The sequence below is a fragment of the Biomphalaria glabrata genome, chromosome 1 (genome assembly GCF_947242115.1).
Source record: "Biomphalaria glabrata chromosome 1, xgBioGlab47.1, whole genome shotgun sequence".
In the NCBI taxonomy this organism is placed as follows: Eukaryota; Metazoa; Mollusca; class Gastropoda; family Planorbidae; genus Biomphalaria; species Biomphalaria glabrata.
Genome location: NC_074711.1, coordinates 45,425,473 through 45,444,491, shown reverse-complemented (window position 1 = coordinate 45,444,491; position 19,019 = coordinate 45,425,473). Strand labels below are relative to the sequence as shown.

The following is a 19,019-nucleotide window of genomic DNA, read 5'->3' as shown; positions in this document are numbered from 1 at the left end:
ATTGAATGAAAATTTGCAGTCATTTCTATTTAATGAGATTTTTGTCTATTCATTAAATCATGAATGTGTTTGTTCTCAGCTAAAGTATTTGTTCTCAGCTTAAGTATCTCAAATCTTTTGTAACAGTGAGTATAATGACTAACTAATTTATTCTTCTACAACTTGTCATGTACCAAGTAAAGGATCAGTTTTCTTCATTGTTCTTTTGTAATGCAAGTTGAATGATAGTAAATACTGTACATTAATTGAAAGCTATTTTATTACAACACTTATATTAACTCACTCTGTATCTTTCATTTTTCTACCTTTTCAACTCATTTGTCATCCAACTTTATGTACACGCTCTTGATCATTGACAACTCATGAATCCATTAAAAAATTTGCCAATTAGCTTATCAATTAGTCATAATTAATTTTGTTTTGATATAGAATATAAAGAAGAAAAAAACCCGCTGTAAGCTAAAAGAGACAGCCTTGTGTAGAGCACAAGATTTAATAGCTCTGGGGAGATGTGTTATGTAGAGAATTAGATGGTAAAAATTGAAAGAGACAATAGATAAAACAAAATAACAACACGTTCTGCCTCCTATATCTCTTAAGGCAGTTAAAAAAAAAGTATAAAATAATTAATTTTTAATGTATAAATTATATCAAAGACTGTATCTGTGGTAATTAATTATAAACAAAACTTTGTAATGGATTGGTCAAGTAACATTTTTAAAAATGATTTCCCTTCTACAAATGTGTATTGACTTACATATATTAATGTCCCGGAACCCTCTATTAAATTCAAAATCTAAAAGGGCTTAAAAAAAAAAAAAGTTAAGATATAATTAAAAACAACACTTGTATTAAAATGCACTAAAAAACTTTACTTTTTTAAACGTTGGGAGTCATTTTCACTTTAACCCCTAACCCAATGCTTTTATTTACATTTATTTTCTACTTACTAATGCATTAGAAGTGTTGTTTTAACAAGTTTTTTTTACTTTTTTTTTTTTTTTAATTTTGAATGCACAAAGCCTGTTTTGTTCATAGATAAGCATTGAAACAACTGTTGAAGACATTTCTAAATAAGTTTTTAACAAACAAAATTATTGAAACAGCTGTTGAAGATATTTCTAAATAAGTTTTTGACAAACAAAATCATTGAAACAGCTGTTGAAGACATTTCTAGATAATTTTATGACAAATATTTCTCATGAAACCATATTAACAAAAATGATATACCAGAAAGGAAAGAAAAAATCTGCTGGTACAATATTTAAACTAGTAGCTTCTTTTAGATTTAGCCCTTTAATAAAATTTAGATGGACTTCAATTCCCCTTGGTCTTGCAAACCCACATTGTTCAAAGCTATGAATAGACCTGAAATAAAAACATGCAAAATAAAAAAAAATCCCTTTAGAAAATAATAACAAAGCTTTTCTAGGGGGAATAACTCTGCACTTACAACTATATCTTTAAGTAATGTGGAAGCTATCTCCCCTTATTAGATTTTACACAAAATAATTACCAATAATTAATTTGACTTATTTGTTAATTTTCTAAAAATGATTCATGCTTTGTTAGGTACAATAAATAAAATGGAAACCAAATCCTACATATTTAGTCATATCTGGGAATTTTGAAGGATTAATTTCTCTTGTTGGTATGAAACATAATAATTAATTACACGTAGTTAATTGACTAATTGGTTAATATTTTTTTTTATTAATGTCTTGTCTATGCCAATGTATATTTGTGAAAAGTTTCAACTTGATCCGAGAATGGGTTTGTAGAAGTAATATGTACAAACTTTTGACCAGACAGACAGACAGAGTGAGTTGTCATAAGCTTTGTAAAAAGAGATATAATTACAATTGCAGTAATTCATATTCACAGGATTTGGACTCTCATGACACTGGCACAGTGCGAAGGCGTGCAAAAACAATTGTTACTCCCAAGATGGCAATGGAGAGTTTTCGCCTTTCTTTTTTAAATGACGGTATGTTGAAAATACATGATCATAATTCTTAATTATATGATTTCAATGTAAGATAAAAGATTAGTAACAAAAATGTATTCCTAACCCCTTTCTCTTGTTCTCTCATTCTTTAATTTTTGTATATGTATTTTTTTAACCTATAGTCTACTGATTTCTTCCTAGCTTCTCTTTCCTGTATCAATGTTTTAGTTAGAGCTTTACCAAACTCGTTCTGTTTTCTACTTTTCTGTTATCCCTGCAACACGCTGGTTTTTAACACAGTTACACTCCTAATCTGCTAGTTTTTAACACAGTTACACTCATAATCTGCTAGTTTTTAACACAGTTACACTCATAATCTGCTAGTTTTTAACACAGTTACACTCATAATCTGCTAGTTTTTAACACAGTTACACTCCTAATCTGCTAGTTTTTAACACAGTTACACTCATAATCTGCTAGTTTTTAACACAGTTACACTCATAATCTGCTAGTTGTCAATCAAGTAAAACATGACTAAAATGCATAGTAGTTGGTATCAGACCTTTCTTTTCTTTTTAACAATGATTGCAGCATGTTGTTTAAGAGGTCCAGTACAGCAGACTATGGCTGTCCATCAGTTGTTGAGTGTGTCAACTTTGCTAGTTTAAAAAATAGAAGTACAAAAAAGGAAGAACTTTGTAGCTTACAGATGTGACTTTTTATCTATTTCTGCAAGTCTCCTTAAAACAGAGAGCAAGTATTCTTGTTAAACTTCTCATTTGCTCTTACTTTTTTTTTGGTAGCTTCCTCCTATTCCTAACTGACCTGTCACTCCACCTCCCCCCCCCCCCCAACCCAGTCATTAACACAATCTTTTTACACCTTGAAATCCTCTTGTAATCTTTAGCAAATCTCTTTTGGTCTAAAGTAGTTCCATGTTGACTTTCAGCATCAGCTGTTTATAGGACATCCTTCATCCTTTTTAGTAGGTGTCTACTTGATTGGTTCATGGAGATGGAGACATTCCATTGCAAATACCTGAATGATAATGGGTTGACTGAAGTGTTCTAGTCTTTTTCAAGTAGTCATGGGGGGGGGGGGGACTAACAACAACTATTGACTAACTAGACAAATGTAACTAATATTTTCTACAGTAAATGTTAAAAGCTTTTTTTTTTTGTGTCTACCAAGGTGTTTGACTTGTCCTTGACTTCTTCCATATTTTCTTATACATTTTTATTGTCCACTCCTGTAAATAGAAAATATTTTCCAAACTTCTAATGTAATATAATTTGATAGGATTTTTCATAAATGCATCTATTTGTCTGTCCAGACCAAGATGTGAATTTTGATGCCATCTTGGGTGAGCTGTATGAATTGGAGTCCCAGTTAAGTAACACACAGAGTGAGCTATCCAGGTCATTAGGTACTCATCTTCCTCCACCTGCCCCATTTCAAGATGGTAAAGAATGCAGTGAGGCTCATGGACAACACCAGACAGCACACATTTCTGAACAGGTTCTTATCTCTTCCTCTAGATTTGTATAGGTCTGTGTCTTATCTGTAATGTTTGGATTCATTTGTTTTCTCTTTTTTCTGCAAATGATTGATACAGTTTTTATTTTTAGTTCATTACATTGATCAGACTAAGGGTAATTTTTAAAGAATAGTATGAAACACATGTTGCACAAGTCTCAACTAATAGCCAGGCTACTTGGTTTGAGTCTGTGGCTTTTTTAGATTAAGTTAATTATTTTCTTCCCCCTCCCCCTTCCCCCATTCATCCAAGACCAATCATTATAGAAGGCCTGAACATTGACCTGCGATGTTGCAACCTGTGCGCAGTTTAGACTAATAGCTCGTTGCCACTCCACAGTTCGTTATGTCGAATCTGTGACATGGTCTATTATTAATTCTAAGTGCAAAAAAGTAAATCACATTTCACTGAAAAGCTAACCATTGGGGTGAGGTCTGTTAATAATTATAAGTGCAAAACATTTCACGGAAAGGTTAGCTAATGAACTGATTATCATTATGTCTTTGTTAATTTTTAAAAAATTAATGCACGTGTCAGAGATAATACATTTCCTAATATTAGTAGGCCTGTGAATTTTCTAACAGGAAGAATTGGATCTGCTGGCCGCAGAGATCACTAGAGGACTTCACTATCACAAGACTAATGGACACCATCACCCCCATCACCACCATCATCACCATCATCAACATCACCATCAGGTGGACTCATTATGTGATACTCTAGACACTGACTCTGCATTCTCTGACAATGCTTCTCTGCCCTCTTCTGAGTCCTTCACCTCCATGGCGACTGTGTCTTCTTCTGCAGACACAACTTCATCCTCTTCTGGGGACACTTGCAGTATGACCAGTGCCATCTGTGCTGTCAATCATGCAGAGGTATGTTTAAATAGAAGATATCTCTCTAATAATTTGCCATGTTGACTTAACAACATGAGTATCTATATTAACCTTTTTAAGATAAATATCTCACATTTATGGGTGAATTTTTTTAAGTTAAATAACAAGCACACTTATCTCCAAGCCTGGATTGAAATAAATGTTGACATTTGCATCTGTTTTTTTGTTTCTTTCAGTTTGTCCTTCCTTTTATCTAATGAAACTTTGAAACCTAAATACAACAGTAAATTTTTGGTTGATCTTGAAACATTTTTTGTTTTCTACTTTCTTTATTAAGATTTGTTTCTTCTATAGTTTCCTGTTTTCTTTTTAGTTTCTTTTGTTGGTGCACAATTTGTTTGGTTTACCATTTCTTATTATCCCAATAGTTTCTGTTCAATCTATTGAACAATTTTCATTAATTCTTTTCTTCTAATTGTTTGGCAGTTCTTTCATTTTTGGATAATTTCTTGTTTTATTTGAAATGTTTCTTTTTTTACTTTTTTTTTTTACTGGATTGTTGCTAAAGATTTTATAAACAACTTTTTTTCATAAAATGGAAAAAAAAAATACTTTTAGATTTCTATCAAGAAACTGACAATTTCAACATTGAAATACTCGCTTGATTGAAGATCTGTTTTTTATTTAATAGATATTAACATATTTGAAAACTTTTTTTTTAAATAAAAAAATATGTTAAAAGTATTTATTATTATTTATTGTTTAAGGATTTAATTCTGTTTTGTAAATACATTTGGGAGTGAGGTCTGTATTTCAAATACATTTTTCTAGAAAAAATCATTTCCCCATTTTTTTTTAAATTTTAAGTCCCAAAGTATTATTATGATAAATACTTGAATTACTATCCTTGATTCAGAATGATACTACCCTTGAGTCCAATAGATACTATCATTGAGTCAGAGTGATACTATCCATAATAAGTCAATGTTTAGTACACTGGGTCTCTTACATTGTTGTCCACAGGAGGAACAAATAGCTCGTTTGAAAGCTGAAAAAATTCGTATAGCCTTGGAAAAGATTAGGGAGGCAAAGATTAGAAAGGTAAATAATTGTATTTAGGTAGCGTAGTAGTCGACTTTTTGTCTCTCTTAACAACTTTAGGAACCATGCGTCTTTCTGATGCTTTTGGAGTTTGATGTACATTTTCTACAACTTTGGCAAACATTTTCTATCTTTATGGTTTTCTGAATCAGAAGAGTTGTGATGACACTTCATGATTAAAAAGATTTGATGAATTCAGTTTTTCTATGCCTGTTCATTTATATTCAAACCTTTGACTCCTAGCAGTACTTTGTATCATTTCAGCTACTTTGGTTGACTAGTTCTTCTGTTTCTTGGTCTATAGCTAAAGTTTGAGTTTTTAAGTAACAATAAAGATAATTTGACAGTAAAAAGGTAAATAAAATTGGTGACCATCCTTATGACTTATTTGTTCTTTTTGATAAATCTTGCAGTTGTTTGTTAGAGCCTTTGCTAAAGATGGCAGCAGTAAAAGTATTTTAGTGGATGAAAAGATGAGTGTAGCCCAGGTGTGCAGTCAATTAGCAGACAAGAATCATATACGATTGAACCACAAGATGTCTGTTGTAGAGCACATGCCTGAGTTACTCATGGGTAAGCAGACTTTATTTTACCAAGACTTGCATCACAGTTATTCAATCTCAAGGCTCCTAGACATCAGTGCCCGCAAATCAATAAAATGTGGACAAAACTAAATATTTCAAGAATGAATCATAATATTTTTTTAGGTTTAGAACTTTATGTTTTAAATATTTATTTAGATTTCTGAGCACAAATGGACAAAGTATTTTAACACACTTTTAGTGTTTCTGTTATTCATCTCAGGTTTATTTATGTCCAAAAAAGAAGATTACTATACACCAAACTTATTCTTGTGTATGATGTAGTCTTTTAATATTTCTGAACCAATTTAAATGTCTCTGAACATCTCTTGAATACTTCTGAATGAACATTGAATGTCTAAACAGCTCAGAACATATTTGATGTTAATTTCTAGTTGCTATATTTAAGGCACAGACATTTGTTGTCTCTCAACACACAATCTCACCCTATGCCTTGCAACACAAGTCTCTGAACATGTACTTAATGTTTCTTAATCAAAATGAAACAAAACAAAATCTGAACAAAAATTGTGAAATATTTTATTGTCACCAATAGGAAGAATAAAAAACAAAAAGTAGTTCTTTTTTTTGGGGTAAACTTGAGTGTGAATGGATAGAATCTCTCTGATTGTGAACTTTAACTTGTTAAGACAGCACTTACTGTTAACATCAATACAAATGTTCATTGTTACAAACTTTTTTTCAGAACGTATTTTAGAAGATCACGACTCACTAGTGGAGAACATGGTCATGTGGACAAGAGACTCCAAAAATAAAGTTGTATTTGAGGAAAGAATGGACAAGTATGATCTCTTTAGAAACCCTGAGGTAGGAGCAGTCACTAGATTTGGACTCAAGAAAACTAAACAATTTGGTCTGCACATTTCTAACTGGACATTTTGTCTTTCAGAAATATTTACTGGGCTGTACATCCAGCAAACCAAGTTCTCTGGTACCCGCACAAAAAGATAAACTGATTCAGGTAGTACTTGACTTGTAGGACAGAAAAATCATGAGACATTTCTCACTAGTCAAATGAAATGCTTTTGGTCTTTACCCCCCCCCCCCCAACTATAAACAAATGTGTGATCATTGTTAGTTGTTTTGTTTTGTTAGGTTTATGTTGTCATAATTTTTTGAAAGTAAATGTTCATTTAGACATGTCTATTTTTAGTAATTCATGGATAGAATACATTTTGTAGGCTAGTTATATAGAATATTGTAAAATTCTGTTAAACATATCCCACAGACTGACAGCATGAGTCAGTTTGTGGAACTGTTATATATATATATATATTTATATTTCTTTAGTATGTATTACTCTGTACAACAATTTTTGCTCTAGTTTTCATCACTAAAAGTCTCCAATTGTTTGTTCTTGTAGGAATTTTTCTCTCCTGACAGTGTGTGTGTTCCTTCAATGGAAGGACTTCTCTTTCTCAAGTCTGATGGGAAAAAAGCTTGGAAAAAATTCTTCTTTGTTTTAAGAGCCTCTGGTTTATATTACAATCCTAAAGGAAAAACTAGTAAAGTAAGAACTTCAGCTTTTTTTTTTTTCTTCTTGACAAAACCAGTAAAGTAATTACTCAATTTCTGATATTTTTATTCTTAATAAAAGTAGTAAAGTAAGTAACTTAATTTTTTATTCTTGGGAAAACTAGTAAAGTAATACTCTGCTTCTGATATCTTGCCAAAACCTATTTTTGGTAAAACTAGTAAAGTAAGTACCGCAGTTTTTGATTATCTAGATAGTATTATCCTTAGGACAGCAACAAGCAAATATTAAAACAGTCTTGCTCTGTTCTAGAATCCTAAAGATCTGCTGTGTCTGGTACAGTTTGACTATGTTGAAGTGTATAGAGGACTAGGATGGAAAAAAAAGTATCATGCACCAACAGATTTTTGTTTTGCATTAAAGGTAGGAATAGTGTTTATAAATTGACAGCAGTTCGGTTAGTTCATGTTTAATGTTGTCATCCACCATTATCAGCACACACATTGAAATAAAGATGCTCGCCCTCTTCCCTGTGGTAGTCAATGGTATTGTTTTGTCAGGCCTATCTCATTATTGTAACCCAGTAACCCACATTGCTGGCATGTCGAAAGAATGTGCTAATTAACAGATTGGGGGGGATAATTAAATTCCTTTTAGGTCTATATATATAGACGATCTAACATGAATAAAGTAAGCATTTTAACAGACAACAAAGTGTTTGTTAGTCTCTACTAGCCTACTATTACATTCCCCAAACTTTAACAAAGTTGTATTAATAAAGGAACATGAACCAGTAAAACATGGAAAACAGAGAAACTTGTTTAAACAAAATGAAAATAATATGGTTAAAATTCCTTTCTCATTTATGTTAGCACTCTGTCCAATGAATACTTGATCAAGTTTTGTGTTATGCTATTACAGCACCCTCAGATACAGAAGAAAACCTCCAAGTACATACGTTATTTTTGTGCTGAGTCAGAGACAACTTTAGATCAGTGGGTAATGGGAGTCAGGATAGTTAAGGTATTTCTCATTTCTTCAGTAGTTGATTTCATTGAAACTCTAATCTAGTGTTATTGTATAGATATTACTTTTTACAAATTTTACAAATTAACTATAATTATTTTCTTGACATTGTCTCTTTCCAGCTTGGTAAGCAAATGCTTCATAACTATGAAAGATTGACTCATGAGATCTCCATGTGGGATTTAAGGGAGCCTGAGGCGTCTGGTAGCACAGTTGATGAAGCCACATGTCAAATGTTAAACCATGATGACCTGAATGACAGCCGTATGTCTGTACCTGAGCCAGGCTCCAGGCACTCGGTCATTCAGGTCCACAACAACAACAGCAGCAGCACTTGTGACACCAGAGATGTCATGAACATTGAAGTGTTGGCTATTCCTCCAAGGAAAGCCTCTGAGTCAGGAAGTGGAGGGGGATCTGATGGAAGGTTAGCAATGATATTGTGTCATTAATCCAACTGTTTCATTGATTGCAATGATTTAGTCACAAAAACACTGTCAAAATTCATTTGCCAAAAAGAATAATCTAATATAATCCATTTGTTTTATTCCCTACAGGTCTCTCAATGGATCCATTTTGTCTGATTCGTCTCATAAAACCCCAGTCAAGCGTGTCTCATTTAGTGCAACTCACAGTATTATTACTGGTGAACATGTTGAAGTGAAACATCGGGATTCAATTATTAGTGCATCAACAGATTCCAGTGAAGATTCCAATTCAAGCGGGGAAATTAGACCAGGCTCAAGTTTCAGAGGTAAACTAAGACCAAGGTTACCTGTCACCACAGAGACTACTAGACAGCTGGCAGATATGTGCAACGTGTCAATGGATGAGAATGATGAAGCTGTTTATGCCGAGTCTCAGCACAGGGGCACATCCTCAGCGTTTGCCAGGTCTGAGCGACGACGTTCTTCTATGCATGAGAGGCGTGGCTCATCTGGTTCCACTGGCTCAGACGGTCAAAAAGTTGCTTACACAAAACATTCCCATCTGTCATCTTCCCTTAAGCAGCAATCACAGGAAGTGTATGGTGCAGTCAGTTGCCCTGCTCCATTGGAGATTCGTTATCAGCACTCCCCAGTGGACAGTCCATACCAGGGGAGCATCAGGAGGAAAAGTGAGCCTACTGTGGTGCCAGAAGAGTCACCTGGCTCTCCCTACCCCATGTTGTACTCACCAGTCAGAGAAGAACAAGATTGTGAACTGAGCTGTGATCAAGAACAAGTTGAGCCATTCTATAATCAAATCCGAAACCCTCCAGCCAATAGAGTGTCTATCCCTCCACCTGCACAATTTCGGGAAGAGGAAGTGGCTCACTTATCTTCATCCTATCAACCCAGCCATGATGTATTCACTTCTATGCAAACTCCATTGGTACACACTGGTGAGGTCAGGACAAGCAGTCATTCATCTCATGATCCTGCTCAGGCCAAGAGTTTACCACCCGCCACACTCCCAAAACCACAGAGTAATGCGCTTACGTCAACTCCACCAGCCTCCAGCAGGTCATTCAATGACTCCCCAAGCATCCAGCTAACCACCAAGCTACCACCGCCAACTCTGCCCAAAACATCACAGACCAAGTCAGCCATGAATAGCAAACTACCCCCTCCTTGTGTAGAGCCAGGAAATAATGAACTCCAGGTTACTCCAATAAGTGAGGACAGAGCAACATGTCCATCCCAGTCTCCATCTTTACCATTTCTGTCTGAACTGTCCAAGAAAACCTCTTCAGAACCAGGAGGAGACAGCTCTAACAACAGCTCAACACATAGAAGATGTGCATCAGCCAGTGGCCCCCTTGGTAGGGGAGATAAGAAAGTTGCCCCACCACCGCCTCCCAAAAGAAGTGAATCCACAAGATTATCAGTTGAAGTATCCAAAGTCCAACAGCCACTTGAAGAAACTGTTCAAAATGGAGTTTTGGTTCATGAGCCTATTTATGAAAACTTTGATGGTATACTTGACATTGACGAGTTACCCCCACCACCCCCAGAACTGCTCATGGATCTTCCTCAACCGGACTGCCCAGCTAATAGTGGCTCTATCAAAAAATGTAAACCTCCCCCACCACCACCAAAAAGATCAAAAGATACTCAGCTATCTGGTCATTGAAATATGACTCTAGTAGTCTACTGCTCTTCTAAACTCTCTGTGTTAGCTTAAAACATTCATGTGTTCTATGATGATCTTAGTATGAGATGTTCAAAACTAAGGGAATGGAAGAACTGCAAGTCACCAGGATGTCTTTCTGTTTACCAGTTAGGTTGTTAAAATCAGACATTATTATGTTGTAGTCCAAATCTATAAAAACAACAACGTAATATGTTCTCAAACAAACAAGCAGCTGTGTGGTAATATACTTGGTTCAACAAATGGGGCTCCTGACACTGAACACGTATTTACATTTAATGATTTTATTAGAGACATACACATAATTAACTTAGGTCCTTCAATTTAATGATTAAGACCTACACATAAGTAAGTCCTTGGAAACTAATCCTACTAAAAGACTACCAACGTTATCTGTACAAGATACAATCACTGTGTATGTTTGAATTAATTTATTTGTTCATTTCTTTTGCATTGAAAGATAAAATGTTTAGAGAATGTTTTTGTTTTTTCTCTCTGTTCTTCTATTTATCATCTGGATGATGTGATTCTGTTGTGAGTACAACATGTGCCAATCGTTCTTTTACTTTGTTTATTTGACATTCATATGGTATGTGTGTGTGTCTATGAAATCCCAGCAGTACTTGTTGTTATGAGTTGTGCAATAATTCAGATGTCATTTGTTGAGGAAAACTTTGATTTATGCAAACCTTTCATGAATCCCTCTATGATTTCTTCTCATTTGATTGTGCATAGTCTGAACTCCAGTGTCATTGTATAGTAGTTTATACTAGAGTGGTCAGTTAGTCACTCTGGAGCCTGCATGTTGATTTTGTTTCTAGCATCACACTTGAGCCACATAATAATTTATAGTTCTAGTACCATGTTTTAGACTAAAGCTGTTAGAGATCCAACAAATATTTCAGTTTTTGTTTTCTTCAAATTTTGAGGCTTTTTAAGTAGAAATTTAAAAAAAAAATCTAGTTATTGTATAGAGTATGATAAACATTTTGTTTAGTTTTTGTCTGCCTTTGCTGTTCTCATGATTACTTGACTAAATGTCACATAATATAGTCTAGTTCAAGTCTAATTTATCTTACACAAACTCGCTATCTTAATCAAAGTCAGATGTGGTTATCATCTGCATTCAATCAAAATAGAGTTGTGTTCATTGAATCAAAATTCGGGGGGAAAAAAAATCAGATTTCTTTTCAAATTAGAAAATGAAAAGTGCAAGGATTAAAAACTGCAATCTACAAACTATTTAGAAATTACATCAATCTAAAATTGATTTAAATACTGTATCCGTCTATTAGTACATGGATCAGTGTAAGCAGTAACTGCACTAGCATGGGTTTAAGATTTTGAAAGACTTAAAATCAAGTGCACATTTTTCATCATATTGTATTTTCACTGTGTTTGTAGTCTTGAAACCTTTTGAGTCAGTTGTTATGGCAGATAGTAAAGGCCCATAGTTCATAATGCTATTAGGGGTGACATGTTTTATAGAAGCATCAATAGCCATATTGCTTGTGCAATGTAATTAGGTGGTGGGACACTGAGTGGGTTGTGTTCTATTTAGAGAAATAAATGTTCCATTGCTATTGTCATGTATCTGAAATTGAATGGAACTTATTCTTGTGCACATTTGTCAGAAAAGTCTTCAAAAAAAATAAAAAAATTGCAGCTTTAGTTGAAAACATATTTAGTTGTATTCTGGTACTAAGAGCTACTACAGTTTGACAAAGATGTTCTCATTGATTTAGAATTATTGAGTACACAAGTGTGGGGCAACATTAAAACTTGTTGATCAACTATTTTACTTAGCATCTATGGCTATCTCTCAATTTTGAAGTGTTATTTTTCCATAGGTAGACATCAATCTCTAGTCATTTCATTTCTTACTCTGGTGCTATTATATTATGTTTTATAAGTCAAAGTTATGTCAACTTTTTATACACAAAGGTCAAACTTTTTATTTATCTTGTAAATATTTTTTATTGATACACATTTTTCTGACATTATGTTTGTTTGCTTTTATAAAACAAAAAAACTTCTGACAAGCTAATCATAAAATTGATTATGCGCATTATTTAGTTATGCTAAAAAAATAAAACAAATTCACTTTTATTCTAAATAGGTACATCAAGTGAACATCTGAAGTGAGGATGTAGCTAATTGTTTTGAAAACCAAAGGATAGATGTACAATGTGTTATTATATTCTGTACAGATAGAGTTAACATGAAGTGTTCTGAGAACAAAACCATTTATATAAAATGTTTTTTTTTTTATTTGATATTTTATAAAGATACAGGTTTTCCTGAACTCCTTCAAACACAAAGCAATGGAAGTAGTATATAGTCAAGTCTGATTCTTTGATTTGGTCAGAAGTTTGTTGACAATTTGTTTTAAATTTAATTTTTCTTTTTCATCTTTTCTATACAAGTGTTTACTAACATAATTGTGTCATGACATCATTTTTGTGTATGGGTATGTCACCTGCATTGATTGTGATTGTTACATAGTCTTTGCTAGCATAATGTCCCTTTGCTTTCTGCTGTTAATTCACATATGAGTGACTTATTGCATTAGCTTGGATTAGTTTTGTGATCTTAAACACTAGATGTAATGCATACACATGGGTGTAGTAGTGATAAGCTGTACTAGACTGCCAAACCAAGCACATACAAGCTTGTTGGAATAGGCTTTTCAAACCAACAATTGGAGTCTCAAACAGTTCTAGGGTGTAATGCTAGCCAATGAAAAGTGTGAGGTCTGGGCTTGGTAGTCATGAATCATCATGAAGTATAGAATAGAGCAAGTGACAGCTCGTTTCTTGACAGTTTTTTTCTACTTCATAAATTTGGCAGCTTCCTGGAAAGTTGAAACAAAATTTATTTCCCCTACTTAAATGAAGTGGTTTAAGGAGAAACATCATATACTGTTTGACCCCAAGTATTTCTAACACTATTTTTCTACAATGCATTCACCTGTTTGTATTGTATGAAAAAGCTATATGAAATACATATCTATATATATTATATTGTAATAGATAGACTTAATGAAACTACATATCTCTGGTATCATACTCCATTTGAGTAGACTTCACTTTTTGTCTGCTAAATCATTGACTCCATCTCTTGCCAAAAATAGTTTCTCATCCTATTTGAACATTTTCATTGGAACCACAATGTGTACATTTGTTTGTGTGTTTCTGGTCAATCCACGAGTGCAATATTCACATGACATCATTTCAAGTAGACTGACTAGCACAAGTGAAGAGGCGTGTATGAGACAAACAGCATGTGTTCAAATTCTTCCATCTACCATCTTTTACTTCAAGAACCAAGACAAACTTGTTCTATTATTGTAGTAGACCTAATGTTGACTTTTATTTTCTAAACTCTTTCAACAATTGTACATTTAGGTTTCTGTCTGTATTACCTGCAGTTGTATTTCGCTAATAGATCTGACATCAACAATTGTGAGGGTCTTTGACTCCTAGCGTCTTCTTGTAAAGATAATTAATGTAGGTCAAGTTAATGAGGTAACTAAGTCTTTATTAAAGAATTAGTAGCATAATTTTTTTTTTATCTCTTTACAATATTTGTGAAAGATTTATTTCTATTTTAAGCATTTTTTTTTTTAAAAACCTATTGTTCTATATATTTTGAATTAAAAGCATTACTAAACAAACTATAAACCAATGTGTTTGTTAGTATTTTTTTTTTACTAACATTCTTTCTTAGGCTTGGACTTATTGGTACATGATTTTCATATACAATAAAATTACTTTGCATAAAACCAAAAAAAAAAAAAAAGGGTTTTTACAAAATTTATAAACATTTATTAAAAAAAAAATTAATTTAGCAACTTCTAAAACTCACTATTTTTCCATGTTCATAGACCATTCTATTTACATGGACTTACAAATCTGGTTAAGTCATGCAATCACAGTGTCTTTACATATTTGAATGAAGTCATGCAATCACAGTGTCAAACACTTTTACTTAAGGTTAACAATTAATATATATTGTTTTGGCTATTTAGCAATGTTAAACAGTTTTGAATTTTGACCTTAAGTTTATTGGATTTTTCTCGTTTTTATTTGTCCTATTTAATAAATATTATTAGGTATCTAATTAGATTGATTTTATAAATTAGAAAAGTACATTTTAGATTTGCTTTTAAACTAAAACTTTCAAAACAACCCTAACAAAGTTTTTCAATACAAAGAAACATTTTATTTTTATAAGACCCTAGAACTGTTAAGACCAATTTAAAAATAGCCTGACGATGTCTCATAGAGGTATAAAATAAATTATAAATACTTATTACACCTTGTATGAGTGTTTTTTAAAGACAAGGCAGTGTGAGCTTTTAAAGCCAAGATGTCCTCTTAGACAATGGTTTCTCAAGGAAAGAAATAGCATGGGAAAATCAAATCTCTTAACTACTGGTACTTTTGAGCTTTAGGAAGCATTGCTATTGACTGTTGGTTTGTACTGAACTTTATACATTACATTGCAATAGTAGAATAGTCAGAAACAATAGATTAAGCTAAATATCAAGATTTGTCTAATTTACTGTAAGAATGTAGTGAATGCTGTCTCAAGCCTCAAGTTATTCAAGTCTAAAACTATTTGGTTTATATCTACTTTACATGAACTGAACAAATAGTAGTCTAAATATATTACAAAGCACTTCATTGGTTTCAACACAAGTTTTCAAACTCACACACAAAATGACTAGTCCTGTTTTGGTAAAATCATTGCATTTATTAGTCAGCAGAGAGTTTAGTGACATGAACCAACAAACAAACAACAGAGAGAGTATAGTAACTTTATGAACAAACCAACAGAGTATAGTGACATTAAGAATGAACCAACAAACAATTAAGAGACAGAGAGTAGTGACATTAACCAACAAACAAATAAGAGACAGAGTAGTGACATGAAACAACAAACAAAGAACAGAGACAGAGAGTAGTGACATGAACCAACAAACAAATAAGAGACAGAGCGTAGTGACATGAACCAACAAACAAATAACAGAGACAGAGAGTAGTGACATGAACCAACAAACAAATAACAGAGAGTAGTGACATGAACCAACAAACAAATAACAGAGACAGAGAGTAATGACATGAACCAACAAACAAATAAGAGACAGAGAGTAGTGACATGAACCAACAAACAAATAACAGAGACAGAGAGTAATGACATGAACCAACAAACAAATAAGAGACAGAGAGTAGTGACATGAACCAACAAACAAATAACAGAGAGTAGTGACATGAACCAAGAAATACCAGACAGCATTCTACCATGACTATTTCATGAATGCTGAGATCTACATGTACTATGTCGAGGTAACTGGACCATGCCAAGCAGTCTAATCATTTCTACTCTCCCCCTACTGTGATCACACACAACTTGACACCAGAACATAAATAAATGATTCACACAAAACACAAGCTGGAAAAGACAACAACAACAAAAAAAGAGAACATTTAACCAACCAGAAAAGAAAAGACAACTAGGATTGGTTGGACAGAGTCCAACTTTCTGTGAAAAGATGGGTCTTGGCAAACAACAAGATAGATGTTAAAGAAGTTGTATAAAACAACAGACATCAGTTCAAGTCTTCATGTTCTAACTGAATAGAAAATACTTCAGATCTAACAATGGTCAACAATTCAATCTATATCAGCGCAAGCATATATAAGGCCACAACACAAACATCTATGGCCAAGAATACAGCTCAGGTAAATACAAACACAGTATGGCCAACAAGACACCTCAGGTTAACACAAGAACATCTATGACCTAACTCCAAACAGACAATTCAACATAAACACATTTATTGGCAATGGCACAACTCTGGTTCAGCTCATACATATTCAGCTCACAAAACTAACACTCAAGTCAACCTCTAGAACCATCCTGCTAATACTAAACAGAAGAGGCAGTAAATAGAAACAAAAAGAAAGGCTTAGTTCTAAAAGTCATCATCCAAGTAAGATCACAGATCATCAAATTTTTATATACATACACACACAAGAAAAACAATAATACAAAAGAACTGCCAGAGTAATGAAGTTTGACACAATAATAGTTGATAAGGCAAAAGAAAATTAATTCACACATTTCACAAGCCATGAAACTGTGAACACAATGACAGGCTGACTACATCTTGGGGGGGGGGGGGGGGGGGGGGGGGGGGGGGGGCAAGTTTATGCTCTTTTTGTATTATTTAGGATTTGATATGTCAATCTCACCATAATGAAAAAGTTTTGTTTTAATCTGTAGAAATCTGTCTCACCTATCTTGGACAACACTCCTGCTAAGCATAAAAATATTTTTTTCCCCCATATCAATTTGAGTTGACAGGCTGTTGTAGGACATTAAAACTATAAACAGGTAACAATATCATCACTAGTGAAACTTCATGTTTTTTTAAAATATTTTACTCAAATTTTGCATTAAAAAAAATTATTTTCATCACAAATTGTGTATACAATTCTGAACTGAATAATTCCATGCAACATCAGATTCAATGTTTGTAATAGTACATACACTGCAGTCTAATACTGCCATCCAATAACTATGCAATATAACTATATTCATCTGTTGTGCCAGACACACGCTCTAAATATGCTTTTTCTATCAATGTCTCAATACTTTTTTTAATCATGCTAATGCTGGGACTAAATCGACTGCGGGCTTGACTTATCACCTGGGAAAAGATAGACAAAAGAAATATTGTTTTAAAATAAATTAGTTCTTGTCTAGACAAACTAAGAATGTCAACACCAAACTTTAAAGTGATCCCACTAACCCCCTGGATTAACTTATTATGTTAAATATTGTATTAAAAGTGATTAGTTCTTGTCTAGACAAACTAAGAATGTCAAGACCAAAGTGATCCCTCCTGGTTTAAGTTATTATGTTTCTTGTCTAGACAAACTAAGAATGTCAAGACCAAAGTTTGATTTGATTTTAGGCACATTGGCACAATTTAGGCCATGTCGTGCCTTAAGACCAAAGTGATCCCTCCTGGATTAAGTTTAATGTTTCTTGTCTAGACAAACTAAGAATGTCAAGACCAAAGTTTGATTTGATTTTAGGCACATTGGCACAATTTAGGCCATGTCGTGCCTTAAGACCAAAGTGATCCCACTTACCTCCGGGATTAAGTTATTATGTTTGTTTTAAAGTGAGTTATTGTCTAGACAAACTAAGAATGTCAAGACCAAAGTGATCCCACCAGCCTCCTGGATTAAGTTATTAAGTTCCTTGTCTAGACAAACTAAGAATCTCAAGACCAAAGTGATCCCACCAGCCTCCTGGATTAAGTTATTATGTTTGTTTTAAAAGTGAGTTATTGTCTAGACAAACTAAGAATGTCAAGACCAAAGTGATCCCACCAGCCTCCTGGATTAAGTTATTAAGTTCCTTGTCTAGAACAAACTAAGAATCTCAAGACCAAAGTGATCCCACCAGCCTCCTGGATTAAGTTATTATGTTTGTTTTAAAAGTGAGTTATTGTCTAGACAAACTAAGAATGTCAAGACCAAAGTGATCCCACCCGCCTCCTGGATTAAGTTATTAAGTTCCTTGTCTAGACAAACTAAGAATCTCAAGACCAAAGTGATCCCACCAGCCTCCTGGATTAAGTTATTAAGTTCCTTGTCTAGACAAACTAAGAATCTCAAGACCAAAGTGATCCCACCAGCCTCCTGGATTAAGTTATTATGTTTGTTTTAAAAGTGAGTTATTGTCTAGACAAACTAAGAATGTCAAGACCAAAGTGATCCCACCAGCCTCCTGGATTAAGTTATTAAGTTCCTTGTCTAGACAAACTAAGAATCTCTAGACCAAAGTGATCCCACCAGCCTCCTGGATTAAGTTATTATGTTTGTTTTAAAAGTGAGTTATTGTCTAGACAAACTAAGAATGTCAAGACCAAAGTGATCCCACCCGCCTCCTGGATTAAGTTATTAAGTTCCTTGTCTAGACAAACTAAGAATCTCAAGACCAAAGTGATCCCACCAGCCTCCTGGATTAAGTTATTAAGTTCCTTGTCTAGACAAACTAAGAATCTCAAGACCAAAGTGATCCCACCAGCCTCCTGGATTAAGTTATTATGTTTGTTTTAAAAGTGAGTTATTGTCTAGACAAACTAAGAATGTCAAGACCAAAGTGATCCCACCAGCCTCCTGGATTAAGTTATTAAGTTCCTTGTCTAGACAAACTAAGAATCTCAAGACCAAAGTGATCCCACCAGCCTCCTGGATTAAGTTATTATGTTTGTTTTAAAAGTGAGTTATTGTCTAGACAAACTAAGAATGTCAAGACCAAAGTGATCCCACCAGCC

At 33.7% G+C, this 19,019-nt stretch overlaps 2 protein-coding genes across 16 annotated transcripts in view; one reads left to right on the top strand and one right to left on the bottom strand.

The window, feature by feature from the left end:
- Positions 1-14,343, top strand: part of LOC106060612 (uncharacterized) — a 48,799-nt gene extending 34,456 nt beyond the window's left edge. For 10 of the 11 annotated variants that reach the window (XM_056039116.1, XM_056039108.1, XM_056039099.1 and 7 more), the window contains 12 exons: positions 1,885-1,987; positions 3,282-3,466; positions 4,070-4,363; positions 5,348-5,425; positions 5,839-5,998; positions 6,713-6,834; positions 6,917-6,988; positions 7,391-7,537; positions 7,814-7,924; positions 8,423-8,524; positions 8,650-8,954; positions 9,085-14,343. In XM_056039116.1, the coding sequence (XP_055895091.1) occupies positions 1,885-1,987; positions 3,282-3,466; positions 4,070-4,363; positions 5,348-5,425; positions 5,839-5,998; positions 6,713-6,834; positions 6,917-6,988; positions 7,391-7,537; positions 7,814-7,924; positions 8,423-8,524; positions 8,650-8,954; positions 9,085-10,642 (3,237 nt within the window). In that variant the 3' untranslated portion in view covers positions 10,643-14,343. The remainder of the gene's footprint in view (positions 1-1,884; positions 1,988-3,281; positions 3,467-4,069; positions 4,364-5,347; positions 5,426-5,838; positions 5,999-6,712; positions 6,835-6,916; positions 6,989-7,390; positions 7,538-7,813; positions 7,925-8,422; positions 8,525-8,649; positions 8,955-9,084) is intronic. The other variant, XM_056039129.1, reaches the window with a different exon arrangement.
- A 2,748-nt stretch (positions 14,344-17,091) lies between these two features.
- The window catches only part of LOC106060611 (cullin-2-like), a 31,179-nt gene continuing 29,251 nt past the window's right edge, over positions 17,092-19,019 (bottom strand). For all 5 annotated transcript variants that reach the window (XM_056039163.1, XM_056039158.1, XM_056039177.1 and 2 more), the window contains one exon: positions 17,092-17,378. In XM_056039163.1, the coding sequence (XP_055895138.1) occupies positions 17,247-17,378 (132 nt within the window). In that variant the 3' untranslated portion in view covers positions 17,092-17,246. The remainder of the gene's footprint in view (positions 17,379-19,019) is intronic.